This window comes from Colletotrichum destructivum, chromosome 9 (assembly GCF_034447905.1).
Source record: "Colletotrichum destructivum chromosome 9, complete sequence".
Lineage (NCBI taxonomy): Eukaryota > Fungi > Ascomycota > Sordariomycetes > Glomerellales > Glomerellaceae > Colletotrichum > Colletotrichum destructivum.
In genome coordinates, this window is record NC_085904.1 from 3,324,426 (window position 1) to 3,338,682 (window position 14,257).

The 14,257-nt window shown below is 55.4% G+C and overlaps 4 protein-coding genes across 4 annotated transcripts; 1 reads left to right on the forward strand and 3 right to left on the reverse strand.

The window, feature by feature from the left end:
• Positions 1 to 36: 36 nt before the first annotated feature.
• On the reverse strand, positions 37 to 4,482 carry CDEST_14103 (Putative peptidase C2, calpain, catalytic domain, papain-like cysteine peptidase superfamily; the record flags this gene model as incomplete). The annotated part of the gene is made up of 4 exons (XM_062930259.1): positions 37 to 3,003; positions 3,064 to 3,568; positions 3,674 to 4,191; positions 4,269 to 4,482. The coding sequence occupies 4 exons, from the start codon at positions 4,480 to 4,482 to the stop codon at positions 1,283 to 1,285; spliced, it is 2,958 nt and encodes a 985-aa protein (XP_062786310.1). The 3' UTR covers positions 37 to 1,282.
• On the forward strand, positions 96 to 1,027 carry CDEST_14104 (Putative kinetochore Sim4 complex subunit Fta4). Its single transcript, XM_062930260.1, has 2 exons — positions 96 to 521; positions 605 to 1,027. Exons 1-2 carry the CDS (start codon positions 194 to 196, stop codon positions 1,024 to 1,026), a joined length of 750 nt encoding a protein of 249 aa, XP_062786311.1. The 5' UTR covers positions 96 to 193; the 3' UTR covers position 1,027.
• Positions 4,483 to 5,387: 905 nt separating the features above from the next.
• On the reverse strand, positions 5,388 to 9,111 carry CDEST_14105 (Putative Zinc finger, CCHC-type). The gene is made up of 4 exons (XM_062930261.1): positions 8,987 to 9,111; positions 7,626 to 7,735; positions 7,392 to 7,567; positions 5,388 to 7,335 (listed from the first exon to the last, which is right to left on the reverse strand). The coding sequence occupies exons 2-4, from the start codon at positions 7,717 to 7,719 to the stop codon at positions 6,925 to 6,927; spliced, it is 681 nt and encodes a 226-aa protein (XP_062786312.1). The 5' UTR covers positions 7,720 to 7,735; positions 8,987 to 9,111; the 3' UTR covers positions 5,388 to 6,924.
• Positions 9,112 to 11,056: 1,945 nt separating this feature from the next.
• On the reverse strand, positions 11,057 to 14,010 carry CDEST_14106 (uncharacterized protein). The gene is made up of 3 exons (XM_062930262.1): positions 12,082 to 14,010; positions 11,707 to 12,008; positions 11,057 to 11,641 (listed from the first exon to the last, which is right to left on the reverse strand). The coding sequence occupies exons 1-3, from the start codon at positions 12,764 to 12,766 to the stop codon at positions 11,399 to 11,401; spliced, it is 1,230 nt and encodes a 409-aa protein (XP_062786313.1). The 5' UTR covers positions 12,767 to 14,010; the 3' UTR covers positions 11,057 to 11,398.
• Between the last annotated feature and the right edge of the window lie 247 nt (positions 14,011 to 14,257).

Here is a 14,257-nt window from a genome sequence, read left to right on the forward strand (position 1 = left end):
GCCCGCGCGCCCCGCCGTAATTCCGTCCCCGTTCAGCGTCACCCCTCGGTCCATCCGGCCTATGTTCGATTCCTACCTAGCTACCTAGGTACTTTGGATAGGCAGATAGGCCATCCTGGATGTCGTTTCATTCTAGCACCCTCTGTACAAAGATACGCCCAGCTGCTGCGTGTAACCGTCCCTGCGACTCAAGATGGCATCAACGCAGGCCCCTCCGCCTACGGTAATCGCCCAGAAACAAGCCTTCCTCGCCGCGCAGACCCGTCTCTTCTCGCAGCCCCTCCGACCTTCCCGCCCCTGGCTCGCCGCAAACGAGGCCGCCGAGTCCCCCCTCCCGGACCCGGTCGTTGAGCACGTCGTCGCCCGCCTCAACACCACCGTACTGCAGCACTCGCGACGCGCCTACTCGCATCAGGCGAGTCGCCACGTCGCCGAGCAGATCGACGCACTCTACCTGTCTCAGCCGCCCGCGGCGCAGGACCACGAGCCGGCCGAGGGCCTGTCTCTCTCTTTGGACCTTAGTACGTCATTCTCATGGTACTCCGAGCACGCTTTTTATCAAGGCCACCCTCGGCAGCACGGATGTCTAACAGTAGCACAAAAGCCGAGGAGGCTGCCGTCAAGTCCCTTCCGCCGACTTGGCCGGTTGACCGCGACGTGACCATGTATCCCATGGAGGCCAAGCGGTACACAGAGCAAGTGGATCGCCTAAAATCGCTCGCTGAGCAGAGGCACCAGACCACCGCTCGCCTTGAGCGTTTGCGGCGCATGAAGGCCTTACTCGACCCCTTCCGCTCCGATGATGACGGCATCGGCGTGCAGGAGAATCTTATCACCCGCGACGGCGAGGTAGAGAAGGAGATGGAGAGTATGCGAGTTCTTTTGGCACGTGTCGGTGGCCGCGTCAACCTTCTGCCTGCGTCCACGGAGCCCGTGAGCCCATTCGGGGAGGACGATCCCCTCGCCACGAGATCCGTGGCTACGGGAGAGAAACGAAAGCTCGACGACCTCCTCAACCACTTCTGATCGACGTCTCAACGGCGGCAAACGCAACGACAAAAGAGAAGTGAGAAACAAATACCCGACCCTATAGGGTCATAACGGTATATTGATACGAATACCAACAGGGGAGAGGCGTTAGGTTCTAGTTTACGAGAATACCCCAAATACCAACAAAAAGCAACTTGTCCAATCCATTCCCTGCGGAGGCTTTGCCTGAACCCTGCCCACCTCAAACATTGAAGTTTGCTCTCACTAGGAACCAATCGGCACCTGCTGCAGCTCACGTTCTTCTGACAAGATCGTCGCAGGCCTTGGACGAGGATGCATCGCCAAGATCCTCGCTGGTAGGCCTGATGCTCTTCTTTCGCTGTTGAATCTCACCCTCCAGAGTGGCATCTTTGGCGCTGTCGTCCACATCCAAGCCTTTCGACTTATTATCGCCCGGATCCGAGGCTTCGGGCGGCCCTTCCTCTGCTTCATCGTAGGGGCTTGGTCGCACGACTCGCAGCTTGACGATGATTTCGTCTTGGTAGTCCTCCGATGTTTTGTAGTATATTCGAAGACCTACGACAGCCACGGCGTTCCAAGGGTCCCTTTCGAACTCATCCTGGTCATCTACGGATGCTGCTGCGGCTGGCTGCGGCGGCATACGACCGACAGGAACGCGCTCTTGTGCCTCCACTGCATCGATATGGAGTTCCAGTTCACGCTCCGAGAGCTCCGACAAGCTGGAAACACTTGCAAAGTCATCGTCGTCGGACTCGCATAGTAAATGCTCGGAGGCTTCTGAAGGGGCTGTCGCCTCACTTATGGCTGCTTCGCTCGCTTGCGGAGTGGCTTCGTGGTCTTCGCTCTTGACACTGGCGACCTGGCGCGCATCAACTTTCGACTGCCGGGTATCGAGAGTTGGATTTGGCAATTCTGTGGACATTTCTTCGGAGTAAAGAGCGAGTATCCCGGCTTGCTTGCTATTGGGCGGTTTCGCTCCGTCTTGGGCTCGAGGTAAGACATGTGGTTCTCTAGGAACTGTCACCTCTGCATGACCATCAGGCTTGCCGTGACTCTGAGCCTTTTCTTCTACTCTCAACACGCTGGTTGCAAACTCAAGATCCGCACAATCAACTTCTCGAATCCGAGTACGCCTTCCGGACGTTGGTTTTGAAAGCTCTGAGACCCCCGAGGTGGTGGCATGGATGTCTGGTTGCTTCGGTGGCAAAGGGCAAGGTCCTTTGGAGGCCTTTAGCTTCTCCATTCTAGCCCTTTGCCGTGCCTTGCGTTTTGCATCCTCTTTCTGCCTCTTCTTGACGGCTTTGGTTTTGAGGTAATGGTCTTGCTCTCGTTTCTCGAGGATCTTGCGTTTGATTTCAGCCCGTTTCTTTTCCCGCTGCTTCTTCTCGTGGGCTTCTCTAACTGCCTTCTCCTTTGGTGACTCAGAAACCTTCCCTTTGCTGTGAGCAAGGTCGTATGCCAAACCCATTCGGATCAGCTTCTCGCGGCGGCCCTTGGCATTATTCCGGATGACCTGTTCGATGGGAAGGAACTGGTCATTTCGCACCGCATCCAACTTGACGAGGACCTCGTAGCTACCAGCTTCGAGATCAAGCTCAACATTGACAGACCGGTTCATGCGGTAAGATGCTTGACTCCGTACGACATAGTCCTCCTGGCCGGCTTTGTGTAGACGCAGTTGCAAATCGAATCTGTACTGTCCTTGGAGCCCCCGAAAGTAGCGCTCATCCAGTTGTGCCAGAACAAGAACCACAGGTCCTGGCTTCGAGATTGTGAAGGCGAAGTATGTATCGTGGTAATCCAGTGTCCATGGTACGGAAAGAGTTGTCCATATGGCCGTGACCTCCCAGTCAGGGCCAAAGAGCCGAGTCGCATCAAAGATGTTGTACTTCTTGAGAAGGTCATCGTAGGAGATCCAGAAAGCTCCGTCGTCGCCAAACGTATGTTGGAGCTTTTGCAACCACTCCGAGGTCCATTCCTTAGAGCCGTCACCTGCTCCGTATTAGCACGAAATGACAGTGATGCGCAGCATCGTTGCAAGACTAGACTCACTCCAGGCACCTTTCCATTCTCCCTTGCCCCAAGGATTCTTCAGCAGGACCAGTCTGTGGCCATCCATCTCGACTGCTTTCATGACACTATAGGCATGCATTTCTATGATGCCCTTTCGTTCGCCCCAGCCTCTCGATGCAAATCCTGTGGAGCAGCCAAGAAGCCAGTCTTGGTTGACTTTGAGGAGCTTCTCATTCCAAAAATACTCCCTGTCAAGGATGTCGGTCGTGTATATCTCGGATGTGACGCCTCCCGTAAGGTCCTCGATGGCCTCGCCGGTGAACCCACCCTCGATAGACGCATAGTCGCCGTGCGCCTTTGCATAAGCCTTCTCGAGGAGAGGCAACCACGTTTCGTTTGGATTCTCGCATTGGGCAAAATAGAGAGCACCGCTGTTTGTCTGGTAGATGCGCCTGTAGGCTTCCTCGGAGTTGACACGCTCCCGGTCTTCCCACAGAATGCGTTCGAGATAGCCTTCATCGTAGTCAGGTTTTGTGAGGTATAGCTACGATGCACGTCAGTAACGGTGTCGTATATCGGCCCAAGTCTCCGCTGCCGCCGGCCGAGCCAGTTTAGCTCTGAAGGATAGCGTGGGCACATGGCTGCATACCTTATCGTCAATGATCTCGCTGTACCATTCTCCGTCGCGGTGAAAGACGAACCCGTACACGCCGACATCTTGGTCGTGGGCAACGCAAACTCTCTCGATCAGTCCGGGTTTGTTGCTGAGGTTGCACAGCGCAGCCATCAGCCAGCAGTCTCCATCCCTGCCTTGGCGTACATCATTAGCCGTAGGCCCGTCAATGTAGAACTGCGGGCTGTCGAAGATATCGACAACTCGCTTGACGGCCTTGGGGTGGAATGTGGACTGTGGCGGCTCTTCACCCCTGGTATTACAGAGCGATTCGAGGCAATCTCGCCGTCCAAACTTCAGGTCGAACTCGATATCGTAATGAGGGTCTCTGTATCGCTGGTTTACCCTCCGACACTCTTGTACAATTTTCTCGACTTTGGCTCTGCAGACAGTTGCGGCCTCGTCGTACGAAACTTGAGTGCCGATGCCTATGGCAGTGGCAGATCGCTTCGCAACCCTCTCTGCGTATGCATTCTGAGGAACGACAGTGGTAGCTGATGACACCGTTTAGCCTTGGTATTGGGATTCGGATCACGCCATAACCATCATTCGCATCAGGGAGAGGACGGACCTTTGCCTGGGGTTTTGGTAGTGAACTTCGCCCAGAACTCGTCGATGATTTCCTGAGGAGGTTGTTGCTTTGTCTTTCGGGGTTTACTGACGGTTACTGGCATGCTGGCTATATATTTTCGATGGTGCGGGTGGGTGATGTTGCGCCCCGCGGATGAGGAACTGGAGTCCGAGTCCGAGTCGGAGCTGTTCCCAAAAGACATGATGGGAAACATTCGAGCGATTGCATAGGGAAACAGTTACAGGCCGGGGAGCTGATTATGCGTATCGCACCTTCCAATAGTCATACAGTTGACACGAGCTACCTATTTTAGCAGCCTCGACTTAACTGCGTTGTTGTATCTTCAGAGCTGACGAGGCAGGCGACCTCGCCATGCAAAGCCACAGAACTTTGGGAAGTGCAATACGACGTCTGGCGAACTAAGTAAGAGCCGTATGAAGGTGCTAGCACAAGAATAACCAGACTGAGAAAGAAAGGAGGGATGCATCAGCGTGAGATTAGGCTCTCTACCGACCGAGCCCCAGGTTGCAGGCTGGGGAGGGCGGCGCCTTTCTCGCACATATATACCTGGCTCCCGCGTATACACATGTAGGCAGATAAAGACGAGCGCAGAGGGCCTAAAGTCCCTCGCAGGCCTAGCCTGGTATGATGAGGCTCTGTGTGCAGCCAATAGGTGCCGATTTATGACGGTAATCTCGGGCGAGCGCTGTCGCTCGACGTGCGCGCTGGCTGCGTGGGAAGCAGGCAATGTTGTGACTGGCTCCGAGTTGTGCTACACTCGTGACCCGTTTTGCAGCTAGGCCATCACAAGCCACCAGGCAGAAGGGCAGAGAAGCATGGGATGGGTGGGCTAAGCTGACAGCTTCCCCAAGACCTCGGGGCTATAGCACGACAGTAACGTCCATAGGATGGCGTCGGCGATGCAGACTGCTACATGCAAAATCACCTCATGTGTCGAGTTGCGTTAGAATGATAAGCAGGCTACCGACATTTACCCCGCCCCGGACGGCTGGAACATCCGCGGCGGGCACAGAGCACCGGGTGAGACAGGGTGCAGCGGAAGGAGTAGAAGTCGCATGGAAGCGCCATCGCAGCCTGCCCACAAGCATTGCGTCTTGGGGTCATGAGAGCATTGATTAGGACTAGGTTGCATGGTTTTGTGGTGGGGCCCCTTTGGCATGACGTGGCGAAAAACGGCAGAAAGATCCATCTCCCCATACCAAAAGTAGAGGGAATCCACGGGTGGTCGGGTCGGATGGCCAGAGCTTCTGCCGTGCCGCCGGTCTCCACTTACGTCCGGTTGCGCCGGAGGGACTTGTGGCGGTACTTCAATATTTCGGTGACCGACAAGCGGCCATTAGAAAGGGCGAGATCAAACCTGGTCATCGGCAATGGATGCCAGCCAGGTTGATCCCGAGCTATACTTGGGGTTTTGAGCATTATTTCAGCTTCATATCAGCCCTATGCCAGTACTGGCCAGGCCGGTTCCGTTGCGAGCGAGCCCCGAGTTCTCCTCCCGGTGTCGTTCTTTAAGTTCCGCCATGTCTACCTTGGGTAACAATAGCTTGCGTAGCATTCGCATCGTCGTTCTCCGTCGTAAATCGTAGAAAGGTCGGCATATCCTTCAGTCCCAACGCGACGGCGTGGGCTTCGGCTTAGGTACGGATCCTCGGCCGCCCCCTCCCGCTGCGTCCTACCCGCCACAGCGCTGTCCGATTCAGATCACCCGTCACAACTGCAACGCCCCTCCTCCAAAGACACTCGGACAGCTCAAACAACAACAGCTTCTTTTTTTGTGCGTCCCGCCACAACAGCTTTGCAGGGGTGTCCACCATTCTCCCTTCGAAAGGGTCTTCTACTCAACAACCACTTCCACCGCCCCAAAACTCTTCTTCTTCTTCTTCATAAGATACTCGAATCTCTCACCTCTCCCCCCAAGCCCCGTCTTCCATCCCGAGAATCTTTCCTAATCCGTTATGATCAGTCGGCATTCACCCAGGACCCAGCGTCAGCTGTCCGTCCGGACTTCTGCAGACCATGCACACCGGCAGTTCGAATCCCCAGCCGCGAGCTGCCTCAAAACCGCTCTGTCCAATGATATGTTCTCCTTTTCCGTCGCTGTTTTGCGTGTAGTCTCAAGCAGCGCACTTGCTGGACTACTTGGAGGAAAATTCGACCGGAAGTGGCCGGCCGAGTCGATCCGACTGGGCTTAGGTGGCTATGAGAGTCATAAAAGTTGTGGTTTCCAGGTATCGGAACGAGGATGCATTCAAATACGTTGAGGCCGTTCGTCGTGAGAGTCGTTGCAAGAAACCAAGAGTGCTATGAAGAAAGGAAGCCTTTCCCGTTTTGTTCCAGAAAATGAATCGTGTTGACGAAGGGGAATCCATGTAGACGCCGTATAAAGCAAAGGATGTCGGTTGGCGACAAGCCCATTTTATGCAAAAATTGAAGTAATAACTAGAATGGAAAGGGGGAAGGTGCAGTAGTAGTAGATGATTTCGAGGGGCATGAAAGGTCGTACTGAAAACGTAAGGAAGCGTCGCACGAGCAACACCGCAGAGGTGAGTACTAGCTGCACAACCCGCGGACCAGTTCCGCTGGCCGGGGCCAGAAAGTCGCCTCATTCGGGGGTGGGTATGGCCTCAATCGCCGCCTAAGCGACGGGCGCGATGGGCGCGATGGGCGCAACAGCGGGCTGAGGGATGCCGGGAGCAGCCGTCAAGTCAACTTCATTAGGAATTTCGCCGTTAGTGGCCTTCTGGGGGCAGTCACGAGAGATGTGGCCGGCCTCGCCGCACTGGTAGCAGGTCTTGCCAGCAGTGTTGAGAGGGCCACCGTTGGGCGCAGTGCAGTCGCGCGAGATATGGCCGAGCTTGCCGCAAGCGTAGCACTTCATGGCCTGAGCCTGGCAGTCTCTGGCAAAGTGGTTGGGGCCGCCGCACTTGTAGCAAGTAGCGGGGCGTGGGCCACCGGCAAAGCCCCCGCGGCCGTAACCTCCGAATGCACCGCGGGGAACGGGACCGCCACGGCCCATATTAACACCGGCGGGGCTGGGGCAAGCACGCTTCTCAAAAGTCAACAACGCAAGTTATGGGTACTGTAGGGTCGAAGAATTCTTACAGCGAGGTGGCCGGGCTGACCACAGTTGTAGCAACGGCCGCTCGTGCCAGCGCCACTCAAGCGCAGGGTAGGGCAGTCGGCCTGCACATGGCCAAGGCCCTGGCAATGATAGCACTGCTTGGCTTCGGTCGTGCGGGGCAGAGGGCAGCCGTTGGACTCATGGCCGGGCTGCTTGCCTGCGTACTACAGTCAGCGATCAAGATTGGAAGTAAATTGAGAAGCGCGGAAACCTACAGTTGTAGCAAAGGCGCTCAGCAGAAGAGCAGACTTCGGCGTAGTGGCCAACATTGCCACACTTGTAGCAGGCGCGACGAGAGAGGGAGGACATTTTGATGGTATTGTGGCTGGGATCGTTCATGTTAGCTTGTTTGTCGAGAGCATTCAATGTCGCGCATCTGATGTTTGCCACACACGCAGCACGCAGTCGGGAAACCCAATCCCGGAGACAAAGCAGAGTATTAAGTCATAAAACAGCCCGACCCAGCCCGCAGGTTCGGACCTTGGATCACTGTCCACAGTAGCATCGCAGCGATGTCCAGTCGGCAACAACGCAGTCGAGTGGCGCATTGGGATTCTTGTTGTTGTTCCGTTCGTAAGAGCACATGGCTGGGTCGAAAGCGGCAGCCTTTGCGGGCCATATGGTGTTTGCGCAATTGACCCGGCGCTCGATGCAACACGCCGCGCAACATCTGTTGCGGCTCATCTCAAGTACAGAGCCCGCGCAGAAAACCAACCGATGTGTAAGTATCAGCGGTGAATATCGCCGTTTACGTAGCCGTAATGCGGATGAGAGATTGTCGCAAATAATGCACTGAGGGTTTTCAAGATGAGCGGCGCATCGGCTCAATATCCAGTGCGCGGGATCGATGGAACGGAGGTGGGCAACAAGTGAGACGGCGCAATTGGACGGAAGGTCGATTCGATCTTCGGTCTGCTGTGACGCGGTGCAGTTCATGTGTATTGGCTGTAGGTGACTTTTTAGGGTGATGGGTCGAGTCGAGAGGCCGCGTTGTGCTGGTCATGGATACGGTAGGTGACTGCGTTGCGTAAAACCGGCGATGTTGTGAGCTTGCGACCAAAGCGACGAGCGGGCGGGGTCGGCGGATCACCGGGACCGGCCGCATCGCTCAATATAGACGGCGACGCAACAGTAGAGCCGCCTCAAATGGTCGACATGCCAGTGGCTGAAATGGAGACTCGGTGGGGGCGAAGCAGTCGGAAATTTGGGGGTGCGCTGGACCGAATTGCCGCGTTGCGTTGCGTTTCGATGCGGGCTGTAGCCGTGCTGGAGCTGGAGCTGGAGCTGGGTCTGCGTCTGCGTCTGGAGCGGTTGCGATGCTGGAATGGACGGACCGGGCTGGGCTGGACTAGACGGCAGACTTGGTGTGTCTATCGCATGCACTTGATGCGACGAGAGGGCGAAGGGGGAGGTCACGGGGGCCGCATGGCGAAGCAGGGTAGGGAGTAGACGAGGGGGAGAGCGCTGGCCAGGAAGGGGCAGAGGGAGAGAGGCAGAGGACAAACAAAGCAAAAGGGGGGGGGGGGGGGGGGGTTGTGCAATTGCGATTGCAGGAACAATTGAGGGCGAAACTCACCTTTTCGAAGTAAAATTGCCTTTGGAAAATCGGGAAACTTGAGCTCGGTGTGAAGAGAGTTGCGGTTGATAAGGCGGGAGGGGAGGGAAGGGGATAAAAAATAAATGTTTGTGAGGGAAGAGGGGGGGTCTAGCGACTGTAGCGGGGGTGGGGGGAGGGGGGGGAGAACGGAGGCGAGGAAACTTGCTTCCGGGTTATATTCTTTTCCCTTCACGAGAAGAGAAACCCAACTTTGGCGGACGAGCAAGATTCAACCCAAAGACGATCCGACCAGACTTGACAAGGGAATTTTTTTTCAAATTGGGGGGGTGTGTGTGTGTGCGTGTGTGCGTGCGCGCGCCTGTTTGTTCGGTTCGTATATGTGTGTGTGTACCTGTCTGTAAGATGTTTTGATCGGAGAAGCTAACAACCACAGCAGAATAAGTGTATGAATATGAAGCCAGGGCAAGCGATGGTCGTCTCACCCCCTTTCTCTATCTTCCCCCATACGCTTCCTGACTCCGTCCAACGAGTAACCAACCAAAGCTACTCGCTCGGCCAGAGCCATTTGTCTTTCTTGGTGTACCTTAGTTAGGTAGGCACTGTGCCAGTAGTATCTTGCACCCCTCGTCAGTCAGTTACTGCAGTAGTGTCAATCGAAGCACAACCCCAGTGCCAAATGCGTCGAGAAAGGGAAGGACAGAGCTCGCCGGGGACTGGGCTGGACTCGACGCCTCGACACAAGCGATGAAGGTGCGAGTGGGGCGAAAGACAGGATCCTGGGAAGTGGAACATTGACGTATCCTGTGAACGAAGCGCGCACCTCCGACACGCACTATCCATAGTGTGCTGATGTTTTGTCTGCATTGGGCCGATTTTCATCAAAACCATCACTGAATGTCTGATTTGACGAGTTTTCTACGACTTTACCAGTTTGCGTCGGCTTTTGATTCGATGCACCACCACCAGACAGCCAGTTCTGTACGACCGACCACGGATACATCAAACATGACATAGGAGAAACCTCAAAGATGATACACGGCCCACCTGGCATCCCCATCATCACACCTCACCACCAGGTACAATATAGTACAGAGTATCCGTACTCCATACATCAAAAGGTGGGAGGGCGGGGGAAACAACCGCCTTGGCCGGCGCCAGCACCAAGTATCGCAACGGTACTCAGACAAGTCACTCCCACCTCTGCCATCGACTTTTATCTGCTCGCCGCCGTCACTAACAGAACTGACTGTAATTCAACTCATGTTCCGGGAAAGGCAATGCCATGCAAGTTTCACGTCTTACTCTCTCCAAACCTTGCCACACAACAAAACGAACAAATGAACAAACACACACACACACACACACACACACATTTTTCTCTTCGCTCCCATCGTAACTTTTCCTTCGCGCCATGTGCTGCGGCGCCTTGTGAGATGACGAGGAGCGGGTGGCATATTCGCCCCTGGCGCACGCTTTGCCGCCACAGAGCCACTTCTCCCTAAACCCTCGAAAGAAAGCGCGCTAAACGCCCACCCAAGCGAAATTTCCGGACCCAAAACCTCACTTTGGTAAGGCTTGCCTCCCCTCGACCCCTGCTCCTGCTTGAGGCCTTGTTACTGCTTCTGCAAGTGACCAGCGTGATCCAATGCAGAATCGCAACCTATGTGAGACCCTCGCTTCTGCAGTGTCCCGAGCACACACAGATGATGATCTCGTCTACTAGTGTCTTCCTGTGCGGATACCGAACGATACCGGTCGCGTGATTGTGTGCTCTCTGAACAGATGGAATTCGGGTTTTATCTACACACCGATAGTAGACAAGGACAGCACAAACCAACAAGGAGGATGATGACTGTTTCCCTTCACTTTCTTTTCTTGACCCTAGGTACTTGGGTAGATACCAAGAGTGTTGCTGTCTAGCAGCCGGTGACAATTGCGGAGCCGCCTCCGGCATACTTACCCTACGCAGCGCAGCCATGTTGTGGAACCAGCCTGCAGAACGCCTCGCAGTTCGCAGTCATCATGCTCGGTTGGCACGTCACGCCTGGAGAACACACACACACACACGTCAAGCGGCGGTTAGAACTCGTGGCATCCCCATGTCCTGCCTCTTCGTTGATCCGCCCGGGATTATCGGATATGTCATACATTGTGTACTGTGTCTTGCGCTGTTGCAAATCCCAGATCGATATTGCCACAGCCACGATGAGATCGGAAGCGCACCGACCCAGCATTGCTCTTTTAAGTAGTCCCCTCGTTTGTTTTGAACCCGTACCCACACCGGTGCTATCACCTATGTGCGCCAAAATATTACCTTGCGCCTGTATCTGTACCAACCTGCACAAACGCCGCCGCCCAAGATTGTACACTCGTATCAATATGCCGAGTCCCCCACACTTGCTGTGTGGAAAATTTCGGGTCGTTTACGACTCACCACGGGTTCCGACGTTCCCCCGTGCGCCCGATCTCGGACGGATGCGGCGGCATTGGAGCCTCCATCACAATTGGTGCCACCGACCGAGGTCGGGCGTCTACGACATAGCTAACTCCGTCTTCCGAAGCATACGACGGCGGACGAGGTCCACCGTTGCTCTCTCCCGAGGTAGACTGCCCCGCGTTCGACAGCGCAGCGTTCGGGTTGCGCTGCCAGTATATACGGTTGGGGTCAACCCTCTGTTTGAGTCCTGTGTTAGCCTCGTCTCCTCCATTCTGCTTGTATGCCAGTCGTGGGTACGTACCACGCTCTCTCGCCAGAGGCCATAGGCAGGCGGCTTAGCCTGGACCGCCTCGCTGACCTCCCCTTGTTCCTCTTCGTCACGCGCCAGCACAACTCGGATAGGCTCCCGAGGTACAGCGTAGCCACCGGGGGGCAGTTGAGGCATCGGCGGCCTGGGCTCGTCGTCGGGTCGTGGCCGTATGACAAGCATGCAAAGTCGAATCAAGCCATGGCAGAAGAATACGGTGACAAACAAGATGATGAGTATCAAAAGCACCGTGAACTCGCCACTGCGTATGTTTTTTGTAAGGGAAAGTGCTAGGTCTATCCATCTCGTTAGTCACAAATTCCCTCCCTAGGACAGCGTTCAGTCGGACAAGGGTAGAATCGCACTCACAAACCACCAGAAGCAAGGTGAGAAAAAAGCCCGATATGAGGCACCGAAGAATCTGCGATCTCATGCGCCGTGATTTTGGCCAGGGGATGCAGAGGAGAAACCGCTTCGGGTGCCCCTCGTCGTTGTCCGGTTGTTGACGGCGGTTTGCGCGCCGTCTACGTCGTCGCCCTTCTTGGGCCATCTGCGCCAGATGCATCTCTGCCGGATCTGGGCCGGTGAACCTCCTCGTCCTACCAGTGGATTCAGACCGAGATATGCGGGCCACGGGCGCCGGTATTGTTACTGGGGCAGTTGGTGGGCCTCCAGCTCGAGGAATGGCTGATTCGGGTGACACTTCGTCGACTTGGTTTAGGTGTTGCTGGTTTGAGCTGGGCCGTGAATCTGGACCGTCAGAGCCGCTGGTCCATGTTCTCGTGAGATGTGGCAAATTGAGGCGAGTCCCTGGGAGTGTCGGGAGACCCAGGCTGAACCGTGGAGTTTTTGGGGTATCGCTTTCTTCGCCATCAAGTCTCTGCATCCCGTTACCGATACGACGTCTGGAGGAGAGCGAAGGCCGTGTTCCTGGCAAGCGTCTCGATCGTGGTCGTGTTCCTTCTTCCATTTCCGGCTGCGTAGATGGTCCTGCCAAAGCCTGCTGCTCGATCCCATCCCCGTAGGAGGACCGACCTCGGCGCAAAAACTCCATGGCGGATGGCCCAAATTGGTCGATCAATCACTCCTCTCGTGCAGGGAGTTGGCAAATGAGTTGTAGATATCGCCCGTTCAATGTTCTGTCATGCTTCAGAGTATGCGTTTGTCGAGTAAGCGCGAGTCACCGCCGAGTGTTTCGTAGTTGCCCCGCGGCAGCCTTCAACGACGTTGAAGGCGTAGGATGGCGGCGAGGATGACCCCTCTCGGTCGGGCTAATATAGCCGGCGAGTCAGCAACGGCGAAGGAACAAAGGTTGCCGTCTCGATGCGCGGGGTGGCTGGCCGTTAACAACGGTCAGGAAGACGGTGCAAGAGAAAACCAAAAAGGGGGGCCGAAGAACAATGAATCGGAGGTGTTGGACAATCAAAGGCCCTCAAGGGATAGACACAGAACTTCTGTATTACCAAGGAGGAACAGGACGGCTGAAGGGAGGGATACTAAGCAGCGAGGGAGGGTACCGGACAGTCTAACGGCGGTCAAGATGATAATGTAGTAGCTGCCTGAGCCTTGGAAATGAAACCAAGGAGCAACACGAGCTCGCGCCTGCTGGACACCGAACCAAGAGGAAGGACAAGGGAAGAAAGATACAGAGTGTTACTAAGAAGCGTGAGATGAAGACGACGCGCCAGAGGCAGCTGCGCCAACATGACGCTGGGTGGGACAAGTTGGTGAGAAGGATGGGATTGATCCGCAAGAGAGAAAAACATAGGAGTCTAGGTTGGCCAGCGTCGTCGTTTCTGAGATCCGTCGGTTAGCAGTTTGGTTCGCTACTACGGTCCGAGGCAAGGCCAAGGTCAAGGCAAGGAGAGACTGCAGTCTGGCGTCTGCAATGTGCGAGAGGATTGGATGGTATCGAGTAGCGTACCATGTCACTGGGTAGGTAGGATAGAAGGAGGCGGCCAACTTGGTCACACAGACACCAGTCTCATCCCCAGTATGTCTGGATTCTGCGACTATTGTAACGCTGTCACTCTGTGGGGGGGGCGTGGTAGCACGGGGGCACACAAAAGCCACGGAGACACGAGGACGTGGATCGCAAGGACGGGACAAGACCGGGATGGGGGCAAGAAGAGAAGGAAACGTGTAGATTCTGCGGCATTGGGGACGGGAACATGTAGCATCTACATTGAACCCTTGCACATGGCCGTCGCAAGGGACTCGCCGAGCAAATCACGGGGTTGATTGAAATGCTGTTCGTCCAGCCGAGATGCTCTCAATGAAACTGGGTCGAAAGCTGCAGGGATTAGCCAAGGAGCTGGGTTTCCTGTCTATGCTTCTTGAGAATAAATATAAGCGAACGGGCAGTGAGATAGAACGGATTCGCCATCACTGGTCAACTTCTCTGACAGCTTGAGTGTTGCACAATTGTCAAGGGGGTTGGTTTTCTGGGGGCGCAAGATCCAATGGAATTCGCCCAATGAGTCGGTCCAGCTTGCAAAATCCGCAAGGGCGCAAAGGACAAGATACTGGCCCAGCCCAGGGGTTG

What these genes read in the sequence shown, in the direction of transcription:
- CDEST_14104 (XM_062930260.1), top strand. Translation starts at nt 194, where the DNA reads ATGGCATCAACGCAGGCCCCTCCGCCTACGGTAATCGCCCAGAAACAA. An exon ending in GTCTCTCTCTTTGGACCTTA is followed by an intron (nt 522 to 604) that starts GTACGTCATTCT and finishes GTAGCACAAAAG; the next exon opens with CCGAGGAGGCTGCCGTCAAG.
- CDEST_14105 (XM_062930261.1), bottom strand. Translation starts at nt 7,719, where the DNA reads ATGTCCTCCCTCTCTCGTCGCGCCTGCTACAAGTGTGGCAATGTTGGC. An exon ending in TGAGCGCCTTTGCTACAACT is followed by an intron (nt 7,568 to 7,625) that starts GTAGGTTTCCGC and finishes TGTAGTACGCAG; the next exon opens with GCAAGCAGCCCGGCCATGAG. An exon ending in GTCAGCCCGGCCACCTCGCT is followed by an intron (nt 7,336 to 7,391) that starts GTAAGAATTCTT and finishes ACTTTTGAGAAG; the next exon opens with CGTGCTTGCCCCAGCCCCGC.
- CDEST_14106 (XM_062930262.1), bottom strand. Translation starts at nt 12,766, where the DNA reads ATGGAGTTTTTGCGCCGAGGTCGGTCCTCCTACGGGGATGGGATCGAG. An exon ending in CACCTTGCTTCTGGTGGTTT is followed by an intron (nt 12,009 to 12,081) that starts GTGAGTGCGATT and finishes CGAGATGGATAG; the next exon opens with ACCTAGCACTTTCCCTTACA. An exon ending in GCCTCTGGCGAGAGAGCGTG is followed by an intron (nt 11,642 to 11,706) that starts GTACGTACCCAC and finishes GGACTCAAACAG; the next exon opens with AGGGTTGACCCCAACCGTAT.